At 39.9% G+C, this 20743-nt stretch overlaps 1 protein-coding gene across 1 annotated transcript; it reads left to right on the top strand.

Moving 5' to 3' along the window:
• Positions 1 to 1743: 1743 nt before the first annotated feature.
• On the top strand, positions 1744 to 15761 carry hs3st2 (heparan sulfate (glucosamine) 3-O-sulfotransferase 2). Its single transcript, XM_070923048.1, has 2 exons — positions 1744 to 2255; positions 15143 to 15761. Exons 1-2 carry the CDS (start codon positions 1744 to 1746, stop codon positions 15759 to 15761), a joined length of 1131 nt encoding a protein of 376 aa, XP_070779149.1.
• Positions 15762 to 20743: the final 4982 nt, after the last annotated feature.

Raw genomic sequence — 20743 nt, 5'->3', positions numbered from 1 at the left:
ATATAGTACATCAGCCTGCACTTGGTGCTGCACCAGAGGAGTTCAGAATGGAGACTCCAGCACAAATGCTTGTGTACAATGACACTACCGGAAATGTCACTACTGGATATGACACTCAAGAGGTGACACAAACTGTCTGCAGACCAGCCCGGCAAGCAGCCAGAACTTTCTGACACACAGCCAGAGGTCACAGAGACCTCAAGAGACAATGACACATGAATCACTCAGTCGGCTTATTTGTTGCTTCGTGTGGTAGGTCTTCACACCAACCTACTGTATGTAAATACACTGGCACCAGCACATGGACAATACACTGTGACCTGGCCAGCTGGTTTAACCTACTACTGAAAGACGGCCTGTTTATAGGTTTGACTGTGAAATACATCATGGCCACAGTAACGCGGACTGTTTATGAACTGATTGGTGTTGATTATGTGTGTCATGGAACAATAAGGACTGAGGTGAAAAAAATAATTTACCTACTGTGATTATTTGTTGTTTGTGCTTTGTACCTGGTTTAAACAACATCTGTGATGTGATGTGGTTTATATTTAAAAAAATGTTAGACAAATATTACTCACATGGTTTTCATAACTGAAAAGAAGTTCTACTCATAAGCTCGTAAATGTAAGTCAGAAGTCTCCAGAGAGGAGAGTGAAAAAACATTACACAATATTGCAGCTGCTGTTTCTCCAGACATCGGATAAGCTACTCACTCCTTCCTAATGAAACAAACTTTAAGCACGACATTGAACAAGCTTAAAACGTTGCATTCCTGCATCCAGGCTGCATCGCAGCAACACACAGGACCGAGTGTGATCTTGACTTTCAGAGGCTGCCAGTGCCCAGGTGTGTGTATGCTCAGCCCCGATGAATCATTCTGTTTCAAGTGGAAAGCAAATGTGTTGCTCGCAGCAGAAAATTGATTACAAAACTGTTGATAGCTGCTTTCATAACCTAGGTGTTTCTGGTGTATTCCTCTGAAATTAGAGGTGTTATTAATACATTGAAGATTATGGAACTCCCTGTCATACGGCTCAGTTACCACACAAACAGCAGCTCTGACACCCTGAAGTCATGGAGGGAGTCTCTACATAAATTACTGGCATCGTTAAATTGAAAATATGATGTTACCTAAAATATTCGGGATGTTCCTTTAAAAGACAAAACGCATATAGAATTATGATCATGTGCATGACGTCAGAGGGTTGATTAAATATTTATAGCCGGCAGCCTAAGTGCATATATCTTCACAACTTCATTATGAAAAGGAAAGGTGGGCTGAGCAGTGAAATCCCTTCGGAGGCGAGCAGAACAATCGCGCTGGTGAGAGTTTTCGGGGCACCGAGGACACGCTGGACTTTTGCGACACAAAACAAGGAGAAGGAGGACAGAGATGGGCGTCAAATTCCTCTGGGATTCGTTTTAAGACAGTGACATCAGTAATTGAACCTAATGACTCTCTTCAAATTAGTTAAGAAAAACTTGTTTAGAGGAAGAATGGCCCATTTAGTCTCTTGGAAGCTGCTGTAATCGTAATCAAGTTTTCTCGCACAGTTCAGCAGCCTATGAAAAGAAATAATGCGACTTATGCGCAGTTGGTGCCTTGGAGAAGCCACCCCTATCCTCACATGCCTGTCTGTCTGACTTTAGAACCTATATTATTGCCAGACTCCGACTGCAGACCAAGAGAGGAGGAAGCCTCCGATGGAAAATCATGCAGCACTTTGAACCCATGGAGACATGGCACATAGGTTCCTCTCATCTACGAACAGATTCAGCGCCAGATTCGCCTTCATATTCACTGTGTCACTGTCCTGCACCTATTTATGCTATAGTATTCTTTTTTGTCGCAGCACAATCATGACAAGCCAGGGTTATGAGGGGAAAAGATGCCCGCCGAGCAAGAACGCAGGAGGGAAGAAACTTCTTGGAAAATTAGACAATTGCGCTTCGCTGGAAGTCAGGTCCGCTCTGGATGAGTCCGCTGCCCAGCGAGGATCAACCGACCTCCGCGACCAGAGCAAAGCCCCTGCCTCGTCTGGAAGTCACTGGACTGACATGAAGTTGAGAAACACGAGTGTTCCGCAAAAGTATGGGAATAAGAAGCTGCCAAATGCGTTAATTGTCGGTGTAAAGAAAGGAGGCACCAGGGCGGTGCTGGAGTTCATCCGGATACATCCAGATGTGCGCGCACTCGGAACAGAGCCGCACTTCTTCGACAGAAACTATGACAGAGGGCTTGACTGGTACAGGTGAGGAACAAATGAAACACACTGAAGGATTGATTTGCAGTCTTTCTGAGATAGATGTCTTCTTATATTTCTGCATAGATGCGTTCACTTCGTGCAGCCCCCCCCCCGCTCTGCTGGTGATGAATGGGGTCCTGAACATGTTCATTTAACTCGCTTTCTGAAAAGCAGGAATACAAGAGTCATTGAAATATTTTATAGTTTCTCAGTGGCCTATAATTCATTTTAAGGGGCACATTTGGCTGCAGTGTACATACAGGCACCATGTCTGTTGGTGGGGATACTACACATACACACATACACACACCCACATGCAAATACACCTGCACACATACCTAAGTAGCATACCACCACTGAAATAACTAACATATAAGTTTAATTCTGCTTTTTAGTCAGTGCAATGTTGTTTTTCTCAGCACTCCAGATGTTAGCTGTCAGCAGAGCTGCATGGTGCTGAACAGACAGCTCCATGAGGCTGATGTAGGATCAGTTCACACAAACAATCACATCCAACAGCACAGATGACACAGGCAGCCCCCGGTCATCAGCCGGCTTCAAACTGGCTCCACCAGGGCACAAAATGTTCTTACATTGGTAAGAGCCACCACCTCTGTCTTTCTCTCCCGCTGTCACTTCTTCACTAGGTTTCTGTCTAGATGGCTCCTGTTGAATCTAATCTACAGACAAGACACCTTCCTAATCCATGTGTTCTATTTCTAACCTATTGTCTGTTAAGCTTATATTGAAGCAGAAAGTTCAAGGTTCCACTCAACAAAAACACGTAAAGATCAGTGCCAAACTGAGTATGCAGTGATTAAAAATGTTGCACTCAAGTCTGCAAATGTTCTCCAAAAAGGCTTGATGTTACGTTTTGTCTGCTTGTTGGGGCTGCCTACAGCTTCCTGCTCACAGTGCGACCAGTGTGGCAGGAACAGACCACAGAGCACTGCTTCCAAGAACATGGAACAAGTGATGAAGTCTGTTCTGAAGCTGCGCTGCAGGAATGAACAGCAGAGGCTGCAGCAAATTATCATACATATGAATACCTGCCCATCATGTCTCAGCTGATAGTTTGCTCATATCCCGGTTAGACAAGCACACAGTTAGGTTTTTTGTTTTACTTTGGCTTTTAGCAGCCTCAGTTTTCAGCTTTTTCAACAAGTATTATCAATTTAATTACAGGATGTGCATGTTTGTGTAAGTTTGTTTTAACTTAAACTTCACAGTCAGTCGTGTCCTAATTTCTGAGAGAAGATAAATGTACAAAATAAATTAAAATGCATTGTAGATAATGTCAGTGTGAAGTGTACTCATGTAGATGCAAGACAATCCACCACACACACACACACACACACACATCCACACAAAGACTGGCTGTACAATAGAGTTATCTCAAAAGCTGCTCCATACTCCTGAAAAGAGAATCAGTCCTTTTCATCTTCAGACTAATGAACCAAAGGCTCTAATATTACAAAAATGCATTCATGGACGACACAAAAACACTCCAGAGTCCCCTGATCAGAAGTTTAAAGTAAACACTTGCTCAATAATTTGCATGTATATTAAGGTCTCTTTTTAATTGAAACTTCTGATATTAATCTTAATTTTCCATGTATTGTACTTGGTCATCAAGCTTACACTGTGATGTCATTTTATTGGCATGCTTTTTAAAGTAAAACTCCCTAAAGGGTTACTTCAGACAGTTGGTCTTTATTATTGTGGGTGTTTCACAAATGAAATTGATTTAGAAACATTCACAAACAAAGATGCCGGGCTTTATAACTCTTAACAGAACGAGCCAGAGTGCCTGTTAAATACCTCGGCCCATGAAGACATTTAATATGAGCTGGATGTTGATTTTCAGTAGTGAAGGTGTTGATTAATTTATACATGCACACACAAGGCCAAATGTAGACACAGTATATTCAAGGGCCTTTCTTTATTAACAAACACCAACACAACACATTGTAGTAACAGAAGTTAACCAGTTCAAAGATGTGAACGCAGCAGACTGAGCTGTGGAGCGTGTTTCTATCTCTTTTTCTGTGTCACTCTAAATTTAGGCAAAGATAAATCGAGGTCCCACGCTGATATGATGCCACTTGTGGAAAATTACAAAGCTGGAATATTGCACACTTGTCACAAGCTGACAGTTCATATAGTCAAGATAAATACTTAAACAACACCATGGACACAAAGTCTGGTTTAATTCAGGCTGAAGCAGCTATTATTCAGCTTGACGAGTGACTGAGTGATGTTCTTTGTATTAGACCGGCCCTCAGTGATTATCTGTCACAATGTTTGGGTTGTTGGCAGCGCGTCACATAAAGTATCTCTATTTTGATTAACTGTCACATTTGTCTCTATAGCAAGTAACATAATGTATTTGTAAATTTGACTTGTGTCGCTCTGCTTTGTGAACAAGTTATCAGTTATCAGACTATTTACTTATATTTACTTACTATTTTTTTTAGTCTGTGTAGTCTTAAATAAACTCACCCACACTAATATTGTTACGTTTATGGGAATAACAACATTTCAATCATGGACCTCTGGCAAGCAGATTTTCATGATCCTCAGAGGAAGAATCCTGCTTTCTTTGTTCATCCATTGACTGTTCTGTTAGCGCCACCAACACGCCCTCAACTTCCACTTTATGGCACGATATCTCTGAAACTAAAGACCTTATCCCATCAGTCTGAACCCATACGTAGCATACTAACATTAGCATCTTGCATGGTAACTCTACGGCTGTTAACTGCTAACATGCTATCAAAAGGATGTAAGAATAGCAAAGTTTGAGCATAAAGGTTCATTCTTGACCTTGGGGACAGTAGGTCCACTAAACAAACTTATCTCTACGCTTTTCATCTATCCAACAATGATTAATTGACGCCATTAATTCATTTTATGTTAATTTGTCTACCGTTAGGGGTCTCTATCAAAACAATAACAAAAGACGTAGTTTGATGATGTTGTGAAGTATTGTGGGATTCATCAGCGATTTGCAAGAGGCTCTGGTGTCATCACAAGGTAACAATGGACAAACAAATTCATTTCATTTTCAGTATTAATCTCTCTGTGTTAAACAGTTAAAACTCCACATACTCTGTTCTGAAGAGGATAAAAAATAAAACATTTTAACTCCTTGTCAGTATCTTATGTCTGTTGAACAGACAGACACACACACAACATGTGACACCAAATTAACTCTCGTCAGTTTCAGTGTGCTGGCCACTTCTTCTGCACAGTCTGTCCTGTTACGTTAGGCGTGTGACAGATCATTTTGCCTCAGAAGAAAAATGGTGCAGTGTTCATTACTGTGCCTCCTGAACAGAACACACACGTGGCCTCATTTATTTTGCGCGAGGATATTTACATAACATACAGTACCTGATAAAACAGACATTTCCCTGCCGCCAATTTCCTCACACTTCTCTCGCCACTTTTTCCATTCTCTACAGAATCATAAAGATCAAACAAAAACACGTCGCCATATACCATCAAGACTTAAAAGGGCATCTCAGCTCTATTGATTTCACAGGAGTCAGAAGCACTTCCCGTAGATTCCCTGAGAAGGGCTGAAATTGTATGAGAGACTGCAGCTACAAATATTCTCCAGGTCCACATTAATTGGCTCGGGGAGGCAGGGAGCTCTGGAACAGTATCATCAGAAAGGTTGATGAGGACTGAAAGTTAGATGGTTCTCATTTAACACAGAAAACTGCACATTATACAGCGAAGGATGGTAAGGCGTAACTCTGCATTATTAATGAGCTGTCTTCATTTCAGTGCAGCTCTGAGACATGCGGTGGTTAACATTAATTACAAAACAACTCTTTTTTAGAAGTCTCCCCAATGAGACCAGTCTGAAACACAGGGAGATGGTGCTTTATTCATTTAATAGAAATAATGTAATCATGCATACATTGTAGACCAGTCACATGCTAAAGCTCTAGTACTGTATATGTAATTAAGAAACCAATAGTGCTACTTCAATCTGGCAACCTCGATGGCGTGAAGAGTCTCGTATTTCATATAATAAGCTCTCACAACTTGCACCAGTCATGAGTTGGTCAGTTTATCTGTCAACCACTTTGGTCCAGATTTAAATATTCAACAACTAGACGGATTTCCACAAGATTTTATACAGACATTCATGGTGCGCAGACAGTTGATCATAAAAACTTAAGTGACCTTTCTTCAAGCACCATAACGAGGTTCACATTTGTGGTTTTGTTTGAAATGTCTCAACAACTGTTGGCTGAATTGCCATGTAATTTGGTACGCACATTAATTTCCCCCCCAAGATGAATTGTAATAATTGTGATGATCCCTCAATTTCACCATCAACAGGTCAAAATGTCAATTTGTCCAATAACTAAATACATACAAACTAATGACATCCTCATCAACCTCATTTGTACTCTTTGATAAGTGCTAAGTAGCAAATGGTAGCATGCTAACATGCTAAACTACGATGGTCAACATGATAAACATTATACCTGCTTAGCATCAGCATGTTAGCACTATCATTTTGAGCATGTTACCAAGCTGATATTTAGAAATACTAACTCCACAGCCTTCTCAGAAAGTATCTATAGACTCAACTTGCACATTAATGGCACATTCCCGCCTCCGCTGTAGATCACAGTTTGAATGGGATGAATGCACTTTCCAGCAATTTGCAAATTATGCCATTTATTTTTATTAAATTAGTTGCACTACCTTTGAAAACAACCATGTCTCATAAAATTACATTCATATACTATTAATTTGCAGCAGCAAAAGTGCAAAATATTCATACTGAACCTGTCACTGACACCATATCACAACTATAGAATCATTAATATTTTTATGGTTATGTTTAGGAAACTCAAAACACTTGGTTAAGATTAGAATGATGCAGGTTTTGATTAAATATTAAAAAAGTCCAGACTTACTTAAAGGACAAGATATGCTGCATTTACTTTTTAAATACTTAGTAGAAACCAAAATCTTCTCTTCACCAAAATGTAAAGTAGCCTGAAGGACAAGACTCACTCTCCCATCTCATAGTCCTGTGCTGTCCAGTGAGCATAATGGAGGCAGCATTTATTGTACTTTTACTCCAAAACATATGTGGCAAAACCATTTAGTAGCATATAGACGAAGGTTTTAGGAAACAGGGGTGTTAATGAAGTCACAAAACTTGCTGTAGGTGAAGCAATAAATGACTGATGACAGCTATCTGATTTGTAACTTCATTTGTATTCAATTTGGGCTTCAGTAGTCCCTGCAACATATCAAAATAAGTCGAACTCTATCATTCTGGAGACATTGTGATTCTGGAAATATCCAGCAGTCAGCATCCTCAGCTCACTCTTAGAGATTGTCAGCTTGTTAACTTTAGCCCTTTGGCGAACCCAGTGTGTCCCTACTGACCGGGATCAAATCCTGTCTGAGCTTTCCCTCCCGTGTCTCCCTAATTCTGTCTCCTTTTGTACTTTCCCACCATCTGTGTGTGAAGAGTAAGACTACTAAAGGTGTGTGGACTGTCCGCCCTCCATTTATAAATATCCTTGACTGTCACATTGCTAGAGGCTATACCGTAGAGCCAGAAAGAACTTCTAAGAGCTCCAGTGTTGATGCAAATTCAAGAAATCTCCATTCCTGTCAGTTAAGATGCTGCTGTAAAACATCACTGATTAAGGCATTCACAGTGTCACAATGTTATTATCATGACGGCCATTTGATGTGAATTATAAGATTATAAACCATTTTAACTGCCACACAGATGATACTACAGCATTGCAGAGAGCCTTTACAGACTTGATTGTATGTGTTCATCAGTTGAAATCAGCTGTAAATTCATCAGAAAATAACACAGAATAAGCAGTTAGCCTCATCTGAGACTGTGCATCTGAGACGGCTTTCCCATCTCTCTGAGCGTCTTCATTTCAATGTCCGTGGATACTTTCCTGTGCCACATGTTAATGTGACAGCTCGTAGCTCAGCTCAATTCAACGTGTTATTGTTCAGGGGGAGCAAGTGTCAGTCATTTCCCTCTGCAGACCAAACCATGAATAATTGTTATTTCAAGGAAAACAAGAGCCTAGTGTTGGAATGACAGCGATTAAATAGGTTTTGGTTCAAGGTCAAATACATTATGCAATTTCTTTTCAGTATAGCAGGACTTTATTGTCCTGCTATAAATATGTCTTGATTCTATTATGTGGCTGAGGACAGGCCTGACGTCAAAAAGACCTCTACTGAAATGTCTGGCTCAGTCAGTCTGCTATTTTTAACCAATTTGTTTTCAATTGAATTAAGAAATAGATGCTGGATTCTCAGAGCGCTGGATTGTTATTCACCTCTGTTCCTCACCTCTCTGAATTGGCCGCAGGATTGCCAGACGAATACAGCAATCGTCTGGACTGCTCTTTGTTAACTCTTAATAGACCTTCAAGGCGGCAGGCGTCTGTTGCTGGTGATTAATGATCAGATGTCATCACAGCTGTAATCTAAGTGAGTGATTCTTTAATAATGGAGCAGCCTCTCCAGTGGAAACTGGATCTCCGCTGTCATATCGAGAAAGAGGAAGATGCCATTTTTAGGAAGTGCAGTGGCACAGACATTATGAGAATCATGCAGCATAAGAACATTTGCTCTGCACAGTCTACCTGAGTAATACAAACCGTTAATGGGTTTGGACGGCAGGGAGAAAGTGTGTGTGGTATTGGCTTTTCAGGACATTTCAGGACAAATGGTTTGTATGAAACACATTTTCCCTGAGTCGGTTTCTATAAGTGTGGAAAGAAAGTTTGCAAAAGAAGAGATTTGAAAACCCTCAAATCAGAACGTGACTAATGATGATAAATATATATAAAAAATATTACATCAAGTAAAATATTACATCAAGCAAAATGAACAAAAAATAGTTTGCTACAACTGAGACAAGACAAAAGTTTAATACTTGAAAAGCATTCACCCTGAAGCTGCTATGCCAGGCTGTAGGGACAGTGCACACCACGACACTCATTTATTAAGAGCTTTTACTGACCAGACCACAACATTTTAGTATATAAGTCCAACTTGCACAGTATTTGCATTGTGTTTTTGTGGTTGTGTTCAGTAATACGTTGTTACTCTTGGTAGGACTGTTGCATGCTTTTGTGTAGCTCAGTCTGAAGCTGCATATGATATTATTTGACTTTGCAGTACCTCTGATTTCTTCTGGAAAATGTCACCTTTTTGGCTTTCCACCAAAGCTTTTTGTGTTTTGCCAAAGACTGTGACCATCATTACTCTGCATGCTGCTGACTGTGATAACACGCTGCCAATGAGAGCCCAGGAGACTTTTTCATATAATTTACCGCCTAACTGTTTTGTTGTTAAATTACTCCTGAGACCGAACAAACACAGCATGTAATGGATACTTTGATTTGGGCCTCTCCATGGTCAGCTTGTGAGCCTGCATATTGTTTAATGGGCAGGGTTCATTATTAGTTCTTCTAATGACAAACATTTCCAGCGGGAGGTAAAGGCCATTCTCTAAATCTCTCTGCCCCTGCAGAAACACTTCACTCTGTGATTAATGGTTTCTAAGTTAAATCCCAGTCAGATCAGTGTTTGCCTTAATTTCTATTTGGATTATTGGATGATTGTGGATGTTGAATTTGAAAACATGAATTAACTTTTGACAGGTTGGCAGTGACTTGGTTTTGACAGTGAATACGGAGGTGATCGCCACATTTTCACATGTGAACAGGTGTTTGAGATGTTTGTTTGTTTGTTGTTTTGTAAGGGACTTGCATTTTGCATGTGTAGCCCTTTGTATTTGATTTACTGAGAGCTTGCCTTGAACGGACATTATACAACATTCTGTTTTAAGTTCAATCACAGTGAAATGACTCCAATAAATTCTGAGTTCATTGATCGCTCACAAGGAGATGATTCAAAGCTGACCTTTACTTGTTCTGATGGTCTGCATCCCTGATGGTCTGCGTTTGCTCTTTAGAAGTTGAAGTTGTTCAATAAGACACACTTGTCTGGAGCTGAACAGTCCACTATTTCACTGCATTGCATGTCTTCACACTGGGAAAGAGATCATGCACATACTGTGGGTGATTTGCAGCCTTTTTATTTATACATATGGAGTGTCACATACAGGGGGCGGATCTCTACAGTCTGCAGTCTGTAATGTAACAACAGACAGCCCATAGTCTGTGAGGTTTGATTGTACTCAATCAATAGTGGTTCGTTTGAAACAGAAGGAGATTTTGATTGCTACTGGCCATTGCCCTAAATTATTTATAGATATTAATGCTCTCTGAACAATCCTATTATATTTGTAGACCCCTTAATGTTTAGTCCAGAACCACCAACAGGACAAAATATATTTTTATGGAAGAAATATCAAAATGTAATGGACAGGTTGTAATGAACCTTTCTGATCATATTCAGCCAAATGAATATCCGCCCAAGAACTGCGTGTCCTGTTTTTGGATGAGGTTTTTTGCAGACCAGCACGAACTTGATGAACTGAACTGGCTGTCTGTAGAAGCAGACCCCGGAGGGGTTGAAGGTGCTCATCCCAACTCGTTCAGCACATACAAAAGAGTCAAATGTTAATTTTTTTGAATGACTAAACCTTTAGGGCCCCATGAGAAGTCGAAGCCTGACTGAAACAGAACAACAGGGCAATTTACACATATTAACTGGCAGGCAAAAGTCAAAGAAATCATTACAAGGAATAATTTACTGCTATTAATCCCTTGCTTTAGATATAAATACTTCGACCATAGCATAAATACTTGATTGGCCAACAACAGTGTAATTGCTGTCCTGCATTGGCTCTGCTGCTGCATGTTCTCCCACTGGAACACTGCAGGAGAATGGTGCATCTGGGTTTAATGGGGAGTCCTTGGTACTTTGAAATAAAGACCTCCATGTTTGTGGCTTATTCCTCCATAATGATATAGCAGCATCCGGAGGGAACTAAGTGTGAACTCCAGACCTCCTGCCTCCACTGCGCCAACAGAGATAAATTGTTCAGCGAAATAGCCAGCAGGCTCTTTCAGGGTCACTACAATATGCAGACTAGCTTTCAGCACACCGCAGCTCATTAATGAGTGGCAATGACTGTCATGCTTTCCACTGTTGACCCAAACTACCTGTAGGTAAGAGTTGCAGAAGGATGCTCATTCTTGTGTTTTTGTGTTTTCTTTCTTATGGAGTCGGTGATGAAACATAACACCAAATCATCAGTAGTATAATTAAAAATAGACAAAGTGGTTACTTTGTCATATTTAATAGCAACAATAGAAGCAACTTCTGAAGTCCGTTTCATTTTAGAGTTTGCGTATCTATTTTCATATAGGGCATTTTTCTGCAGTATATTATAGTGAAACTATTAGACATAGGTTGTCACATAGTGTAAAGTCTCCCTGTCGTGAAGGGACACAAATCAAAAACCTCACAATAGAAGGACCACCATGCACACGCCCATTAGTGGCTGCCTTACACCTCACACACTTCCTGTGATGTCCACTGTGTCCACTGTAATACTTAAGGTTAATTAATAATGCTGCTAGTATTAATATTAACCAGCCAAATATCAGATATGCCATTTAAATAACATTAAAAGGCAATGTTAAATTCGATTCAGTTCGATTTGATATCTCTTACAGAATTGAGTAATTACAGCATCAAATGCAATGCTTAAGTATCCAGAACAAATTAGCTTTCAACCATGTTCTCCTATTTGACCGGGAACAGGTCTCATTTACAGTATTGAACAGATCTTCCACACCTGAGCTCATTTTCCCAGAGTGATTAAAATGTCACCGCCAGGCCTGTAATGCATCCTGACTTAAAGTTTCACCGAGAATTGGGAAGAAGAGTGTAAATTACCCCGAAGAATTTAGTCTTGACTCTGAGTGAGAAGGTGTTAATCAATCAGAGTACTTCACTCAAATGTCAGTTAATCAAAGTGTGTGTGTGTGTGTGTGTGTGTGTGTGTGTGTGTGTGTGTGCTGTCGCTCCCACAAAGCAAGAAGTTCACATTGAAGCGCATTTTAAAGTTTTTTTCTACTGATACATGCATACTGATAAAGATGTTAAAGTTTCAGAAACAGCAGTGATTACCCTCGAAGCAATTCCATTGGAATTACAATCATGTAGAATTTCTAACTGCAAATAATCATTACCAAGCAAGGGCTGAGCAGCTTTTAGTAAAAGCACAGCAGAACCCACCGCCATAAAGACCTTCAATTTTATCTTTTAATTTCAGATGCTGTGTGCGGTGCTGGTAATTTCTTGGGGGCATGGGGAGAGAAAAAAATCCTGATGGTTGGTTCAGACACCTGCCTCAGGTATCACATGTTCCCCTTCTGGTCTGATTCCTGCTATCTCCATAACGAACAGATACATAAATGAGGCTTCTGCTGCTGCCGTGTGTTTGAGTGAGCAAAGCAAATGGTTTATCAAAAGCAGTAAATCTCTGCTCATCACTTGCGTTCTGTTTGGTATGTCACATATGGCCATTCAATTTAACGTTTAATGCAGCCATTGAAATCAGCTATAGCAGAGCTGGCTCAGATGTGGATGCTAATTTTGTGATAACCAGATAAATGAACATGAACATGAGACCCAACTACAAAATACTAAATCAAAAAAATGTTTGTAGATATTACAGGCCCAGTATTCCTCATTAATATCACTCCAAGACAGACAACTTGGAACTTATTGGTCCACGCTGCTCCCGCTGACATGAAAGCATCCCTTATTAATGGCCCTGATTTCAATAAAAACACCCTTTGATCGTTGGGTTGCACCTTGTTCGCCGTGGCTGCAGTTACAGTTAGTTAAACAATCATTTGAATGGACAGCCGACGACTACAGGTGAATAAATTATTAATATGCATTCTCTTTATCTCAATTCAGTCGTTTCAGCAAGTGACCCAAAACTACATATGTTTACATTCAAGCACTTACACTTTGCTGAGATGCAATCACAGTTCGAGTCAGACCACCTGCAGTGTGTTCTTTAACACCTTGCACAAACATGTGTTTTTCCTTATCAAGATGAGATATCCAGATCACATGTTGATAATACCCAATGTAAATGGGGTCTTATGGGGAGGACTGTGATGACTTGTGTATTCAAAAAGTTATATTTACTTTCAAGTCAAAACTTTAGTCTCAAACAACAGCGTAACAGAAACATGTCAAAGAAGCAGAGCGTCTGTCGCAGGGAAAACTAACACCATGTTACATTAACACGTCTTTACACTGTCATTATAATTGACGCATGCATCTCAACTTGAGATGCATCAGTTTTTTTTCTATTTCTGCTTCGTCTGTATCCGTCCCTAAGGTCAGTGTAACAGCCATGTACGTTATCCAGTGCTGAGACTCACTGGGAGTAAACAAACAGAACAACTGTAACAATCAATAACTCAAGGTACGTTAGCATATGCTGCAACTTCCTCTGATGGACAGACTTACTTGGAGTTTTGTATTCTGTATCCAAACACAAACAACCAGTGTGAGACAAAAATGTCAGTGAAATCTCCTCTTCAGTTAACATCACTGAACATTTATGGACATCTTATTCCCAGTAGCCTCATGCTATGGAGTATGTGTCAACATGTTGTCTACAGCAGCAGGCAAGCTGTATATATACTATTTTAAGCAGAACCAGCTGTGACCTTTCACTGTATGTGTTCACATTGTCAGCCCAGTTTTGCGACAAGTTGCAGATTTGAACCGGCACGTACAAGATCCTCTCATCGGCAAAATCTTCATCACTGAGGATGGTGAAAATGTGTGAAACTGACAAGCCAGATAACGAAGACAGTTTCCTCAGCACACAACCAAAGATCTGTTTAGATGCTGCACCTCCTGGAATATGGCTGCAAGTTTTTTAGTATGTAGCAAAGCTGTTTGCTTGAAAAGGTGCTGTTCTCATAAAAGATTAATAGTTGCCTAGTGGCCCTGAGGCACCCAAGCCAACAACCTAGGATTCATAAATAAAGCTAAATGGATCAATATTTCCAAGACTTTAGAGGTAACCTATGGCTACCTGTACCTTGAGAGAGAAAGCTTTGAGAAAGGTTAGGTTTTAATCGAAGCCTTCCCCCAGTAATAATAAAGAAAGTGTGATATTTAATCATCAGAACTGTGTGGTAACGTACCTGAAATCCAGAAACGGATTCACATGCTGTGAAATAGAGAAATCCAGGTGCTATATCTTCTGTAATCATAAAAGTAAAAGACCAGTTTAATAGTATTATATTGTACTAACTGCAGGGTTATTGTGCTGACGCGACATCAGAGTTCCTTTTCTGTGGAAACAGGGAACAAAGTATGGATGGTCTCTGAATTGGGGCCAAGGCATTCATTGTCTCAACAGCCAACATCAGATGCTCATTAATCAACTTTTATTGAACCAAAGTGCCAAAGCAGAATGACATATTACTCTGGGAGGGAAAACTCACATGACAAATATGACAAATAGAAACATTCGCCTGTAGTTTGCAAAGCCATTATCTTGGCAGCATGATGGTGATAATTATGATGCATGTTTTGATTGTACAAGCTGTCCTGTCACCAATGAATATCGATCAAATACATTCACATTGTGTTTATTTGGGTTTTGTATACCATTATATTATGTTAAGATCCTAAATGCCACATAGAGTACAGATGTGTATTCATCACAACACATGTTAATATGTTTTTAATACTTGGTATTTGTGATACAAGAAGGAGTTATTGTTTGCATTCCTCTGACGTCACTGTCATCCATGGAACAGAAAAGGTATGTTTAAATGCTGCTGGACAGGAAAACAACAACTCTTGCTGACTCATCCATGTGTGTTTTCTTCTTTTGTTTCTCCCCCAAGGGGACTAATGCCACGAACACTCGACAGCCAGATCACATTAGAGAAGACTCCCAGCTACTTTGTCACCAGAGAGGCACCCAGACGCATCTCCGGCATGTCCCACGGGACCAAGCTGATTGTTGTAGTGCGTAACCCGGTCACAAGAGCAATCTCCGACTACACACAGACTCTTTCCAAGAAACCCGACATCCCTACGTTTGAAGAGTTGGCTTTTAAGAACAGAAGTCTGGGTCTCGTCGACTCTTCCTGGAACGCCATTCGGATTGGGATGTATATTCTGCACCTGGAAAACTGGCTGCAGTACTTTCGCCTGTCGCAGATGCACTTTGTGAGCGGGGAGCGGCTGATCACGGATCCGGCTGGGGAAATGGGACGCGTTCAGGACTTTTTAGGACTGAAACGAATAATCACGGACAAGCACTTCTACTTTAATCGAACCAAAGGCTTCCCCTGTCTGAAGAAGCCGGAGAGCAGCAGCCAGCCGCGCTGCCTCGGCAAATCCAAGGGCAGGACTCACGTACAGATCGACCAGGAGGTCATAGATCAGCTGCAGGAGTTTTATAGGCCATTTAATATCAAATTCTATGAAACCGTGGGACAAGACTTCAAGTGGGATTGAGAGTGCCATACAGAAACAGTGCTGTTTTTAAAATGGCTACCTCTGGAGACATGTTGAAATATAAAAGAGGGTGTCTTCAACAAAATGTTTATTGTATAAATTGACAAAATGAATATAGAATAATATACAACTCAGACATTAAAAAATAATCATATGAATGGTGTCACATCATGCTGGCTTTTGGGTTGGGTCACAACAAGTGCCATTTCTTTAAAACAAATATATACAAAAAACATGTTTCTTACATACATGACATATGAATTCATCCACAGGCAACCAGCATAAATTGATTAACTAAGTCATTAGCAAGCAATCATCATAATGCCTTCCTGTCATTCAGCCACTCCGGACCTCCATTAATGACATTGCTTGAATATTCATCATCTAGATTGCTTATTTATTCATAATTTCTGCTCAAACTGAACCACCGGCTTTACTGTTCAAATGAGCTCTCAACATGAAGTTGTAGCAAAATGTCAAATGAATAATCAAATCAGCCTGTCAATTATTCTGCAATGAAATTTATCTCCTTATTGTTGACAAAAGTTCATGGGCAACAGTAGCAAATGTTGCTGAATAAATGTATCGTAACTGAGAAGAAAAAATAACAGCTATATTAAGACATGCTATAACACTGATAAAGGTTTACCGTTAGTTGAAGCTCTTTCTGTGTCAGTATTTTTGTTGTGATCATCAAAATAAAAGTAAGTCTAAGTATTTTCAAGTATTTATTTGAGATATCTTCTGTTTTCTGCTTACGGTGTCAAGTAATAGTATACAATCATATATGTTCCCTAAATCTGTGGTGTGTTCTTGTCCTCCTAATATTGATCAGTAATGATGTAACATAAGTGCAGCACACTCATTTTGGGGTTTCCATTACAAACACCATCAATAATAATAATAATAATAAAACCTGAATGCAGTCTGTGACATACAGGCAGTTAATTCATAACCTGATGAGTCATGCTAAAGTTTGCCCAGCTGTAAAGTCCTGGTCACACAGGACTACAATCACACGACATTCACTCACATCTCCTGGCCAAATTCTCAGAAATATATGACATACTAGTTCAAAGAGGTTTGAATTGAGCCTGTCGAAAGATAAAACGTTCTTTACCAAATGCTGCCATGCATGTCATTGATCTCATTAACTTTCAAGATTCCTCTTCTGATGGATTTGATCGTGCCCTCTTCGAATGGGTCTCCATGCTAAACAGCTAGATTAACCTCCTGAATTTGCACCCTGAAGCCAATCAGAGTTGTCATTAATAATTTCCACTGAAGCCTCCATAAAAAACACAAAAGAGGAAGAAAAGTGCAGAAAACCAAGGAATCCGTGCAAAACGTAATAATACAATAAAACCCCAAATTAATGATGTGCAAATGTATGCTGGATGTATCTGTGTTATGGCAGCAAATGCACAGTGGGGTTTTATTGTGCAGATTACAGATGTCAGATTAGCACTGGATTAAGAACACAGACGACCTCTGCAATTAATTCCAATGAAGTCCCCAGGTATTATTTGTGTCCCGTATGAATACAGCTTTAGATTTAATTTTCATTTAAACTGACATGACCTTCCAACACTGCTGAAAATGCACTTGCTGGCATGTTGTTTCTTGGTCTAACATTCAATTATCAAGACTAATTGGCCTGAGATGTTCTCCTTACATCAGTCCCTTGAGCTGCTCTGGTGGTACTAACAGAGATTACTAACTCACAAAAATTAAACATACAATAATGGAAGATGAGAATAACTGTGTGCTATATATGATGTTCTCATTCAAAGGTTTCACAGTGTTGATGTGATGCAACTGAACACAGACAGTAGCTGTTAGAGATAATGTACCTCAGGATTCAAGAGATTTTACAAATGCATTCAATATTCAATGAAAACAGAAGATAACATGATAATTAAGCTGCTGTAGGAGTATGAAACATTTCTTCCATAGGTGTTTCATTGTTTAGTCCCCCGCTGCAGGGCTGTGAACTGAGCCGCCCTATATCTAATCACAGTTCGACTAACGTGCAAATGTGACAATGTGACCTTCCACATAAAGGAAATTAGATATTCACTTGCATTCCAACTGTGCTCTTCCAGCACATGTGTGTGGGCCAACAGCAGTATTTAAACTGTCATTTGTGATATTCTCCATTAACTTTTGATTAACCTGCCAATGCCATCTGCAGCTGTCTGCTACTTAGTGAGCCATCAGCAGACACGCCAGTTTAGCAATAAGCTCAACTTTATCTCAGCTCAGTTAATTATAACTTTTCCCCAAGAATGCTTAGGGCTTGATGACATGGCACTGAGAAACAACTCCCACACCTCTGCTAACGTATAATACGCGATAAATACTTTGATGTGTTATCAGTCCTGCATATGGCTACTTTCTGTGTGACTTCTATTGAAGAACATCAGGTGAACCATTTTGGGAATATTCATAACAGAATGCAAGACATGTTGCACAGAGGAAAATGGCCGATTTCAAAGTTCTGCACATCTTTTTCTCGAATGAATTTTTATGCTTCCTTGTAGCATCGCAGGCATCCTACACCGGCAGTGTCACTGTGGCAATGAAAACACACTGTTTATTGATGTATATAATGTATCAACTCCTCATTATGAAAGAACAAAGTGTTCACTGGGTAACTAAAAACTGTCTGACTGACCATTCTAACCTTCAAAGTAAATACCATAGAAGCTGTTGTAAATGTCATGAACTTTGAAAGACTGAGGTAAAATACACCTCTGCCACTCATCACAAATGCCAGTACACAATAAAATCAATTACCATGGAGTCCATTCATTTTCCTTCTTATTAAATAAAAACAAATAATGAGGTAGCATTCAAATATGTGTTTTGAGTCGCCTCTTGCAGACTCCAACGCTGTAGAGGTCTTTTATAACTCCTGCCTTGAAAACCTATTGAAATTCTACTGAGGCTCCAACCCTGAAACTTTACAAGCTGGTGTCTGTAATCTCTGTATTGTGGGGACGACATCTAAAAGAAAAAAAGCTGCAAATGTGCCGTGTCCCAGAAAGCACAGTAACTATAGGCAGCTTCAGAAAATGCATCAATAATATAAAAAATGCAAAGATAGAAAAAGACTGAGAATATCTTATAATATTTATTGTTTTTATAATGTACCAAGTTTGCTGCTATTTGTTTTCTGATGTCACTTGACATTTCCAGATGTAATGCAAGCAGATATCTGGCTTGTTTCTTACTGCACTTTCTCCAACAAGACTTCTTCAGTTTGGGGGACAGTGTTGAAGTATTTATATCGAGACATCTCCTTGTCCCTCGTAATGAGCCAAAGCTATGTAGGATAATGAGGATGTTCCTTTTCTCCAGTGGACAATGAGAAGAGCAGACTCCCCTTTAGATGATTTGAAACTTGGCAGCCAGAGACCCCCAGAGGAAATCTCATTAAATACTAAAATGGCATATGAGCTAACCGCTACCTGCATCAATGCACCTTTTGAATATGTCATCATTCCCCAAGGTTTCCCCAGGAACATGTTCTGTGACTGTGTATCATACTTCAGGCTGTTCCTCTAAATTGAAAGATGTACCAAAATCCTCTGCAGATGCATGTTGGTATTTTCTCAGGATGTGTCGATGTCTCTGCAATGCTGCTTCATACTTGATGTAACACACTTGACGAGCTCAGTGTCACACTAATGAAAGTATTCCCTTTAAAGAAGTCATGCATTCTTGGGGGAAAAAAGGAATAACACAGCCACACATGCACACTTACTGTATGTACACACAAACACCGCTAACCAATGTGAAAACCTTTCCCCTCACCTCATTTCCTCTGGTCTGCTGAACATGTGGTGCTTGCCTTACCTTCAGAAAGGTCAAGTGCAGAATGGGTCTCCAGGCACACTCAACTAATTAAGCAGTATAGTGGTGGAAGATGCATACCGGCTCCTTGGATACCGCAGCGGTCGGTAGCCACCCTCAGGGATAACGAACATATTGTTTCACATGCAAGCGAGGTAGGGATTTACATTACATTGTTCTCATGCAAAATATGAAAGAACTATATACTATGGCAGGAGAGAAAGCAACTGAATAATAAAAAAAGGTACCAACATCAGAGTCTTTCTACTATTCCTGTTTGCAAACGCAAATCATTTAAAATGTTATTGATAGACAGGAAATCATGAGAAGAGAATATAAATGCAACATTTTTATGTACGTATGTATGTAGGTTTTAGATGTCTTGTCATTTTGTCAGCTGGCTTCTCATGAAAGGAAAAGTTCCTTGACAAGAACTAGTTTGATGCCACTCACATGTCTATGTCATGCAAGCATTTTTTGGCTGGAACCAATTACGAGGCAACCAGTGGAGACTCCAGGAAGTTACTGGTCCAGGCCAAGAAATAGTCGGGTACATAAACCCCTGTAAAAAGGCTAATTGCAGTTTTTACACGTTGTGTTTTTATTCGGATTAAACAAACTTGATACAAAGTGTTAATTCGTGAACTTTAGAGGCGCTGGTAGGCAGATTGTGTCACCAAGTTTCAAACAGATCTGGATTAGATTTAACCCCACACTAATTTAGCTTTTGTAAGTGATCTTTAATTTATGCCAATAGTTATTTTGTGTTACCATAAATACTACTCAGTGCTGTCATATCTGGACCTTCCAAGACATCTGACAGCATTATATTCAAATGCTATTTTGTTGAAAAATTACTCTGGAAGACAAATGATAAACAAAATGTTATGGAGGCTGCAGCTTTGCAAGTCACAGAAACATTCAGTGTTGGCAGAGGACTGCACTCTCTACCCGCTGCCTTCCATTTAAATGTGGGATCACAGAGGAAGTCAATTCAGAGTACAGGACTGCGCCCAGGGGACCCCCAGAGGAAAAGAAGTGGAAAAGAGTGTGCAGTGATAACAGACACCCTCTCCAGGACGCCTGATAAATGCAGTCAGTCTGCGTCTGTAACTTAGATAATT

The sequence above is a fragment of the Enoplosus armatus genome, chromosome 17 (assembly GCF_043641665.1).
Source record: "Enoplosus armatus isolate fEnoArm2 chromosome 17, fEnoArm2.hap1, whole genome shotgun sequence".
Classification (NCBI taxonomy): Eukaryota; Metazoa; Chordata; class Actinopteri; order Centrarchiformes; family Enoplosidae; genus Enoplosus; species Enoplosus armatus.
This window is presented reverse-complemented; position numbering and strand designations above follow the sequence as displayed.

Bases quoted from the DNA above. Each gene is read 5' to 3' on its own strand.
- hs3st2 (XM_070923048.1), top strand. From the start codon at position 1,744: ATGGCACATAGGTTCCTCTCATCTACGAACAGATTCAGCGCCAGATTC. The intron at 2,256-15,142 runs GTGAGGAACAAA...TTCTCCCCCAAG, and splicing joins AGAGGGCTTGACTGGTACAG to GGGACTAATGCCACGAACAC.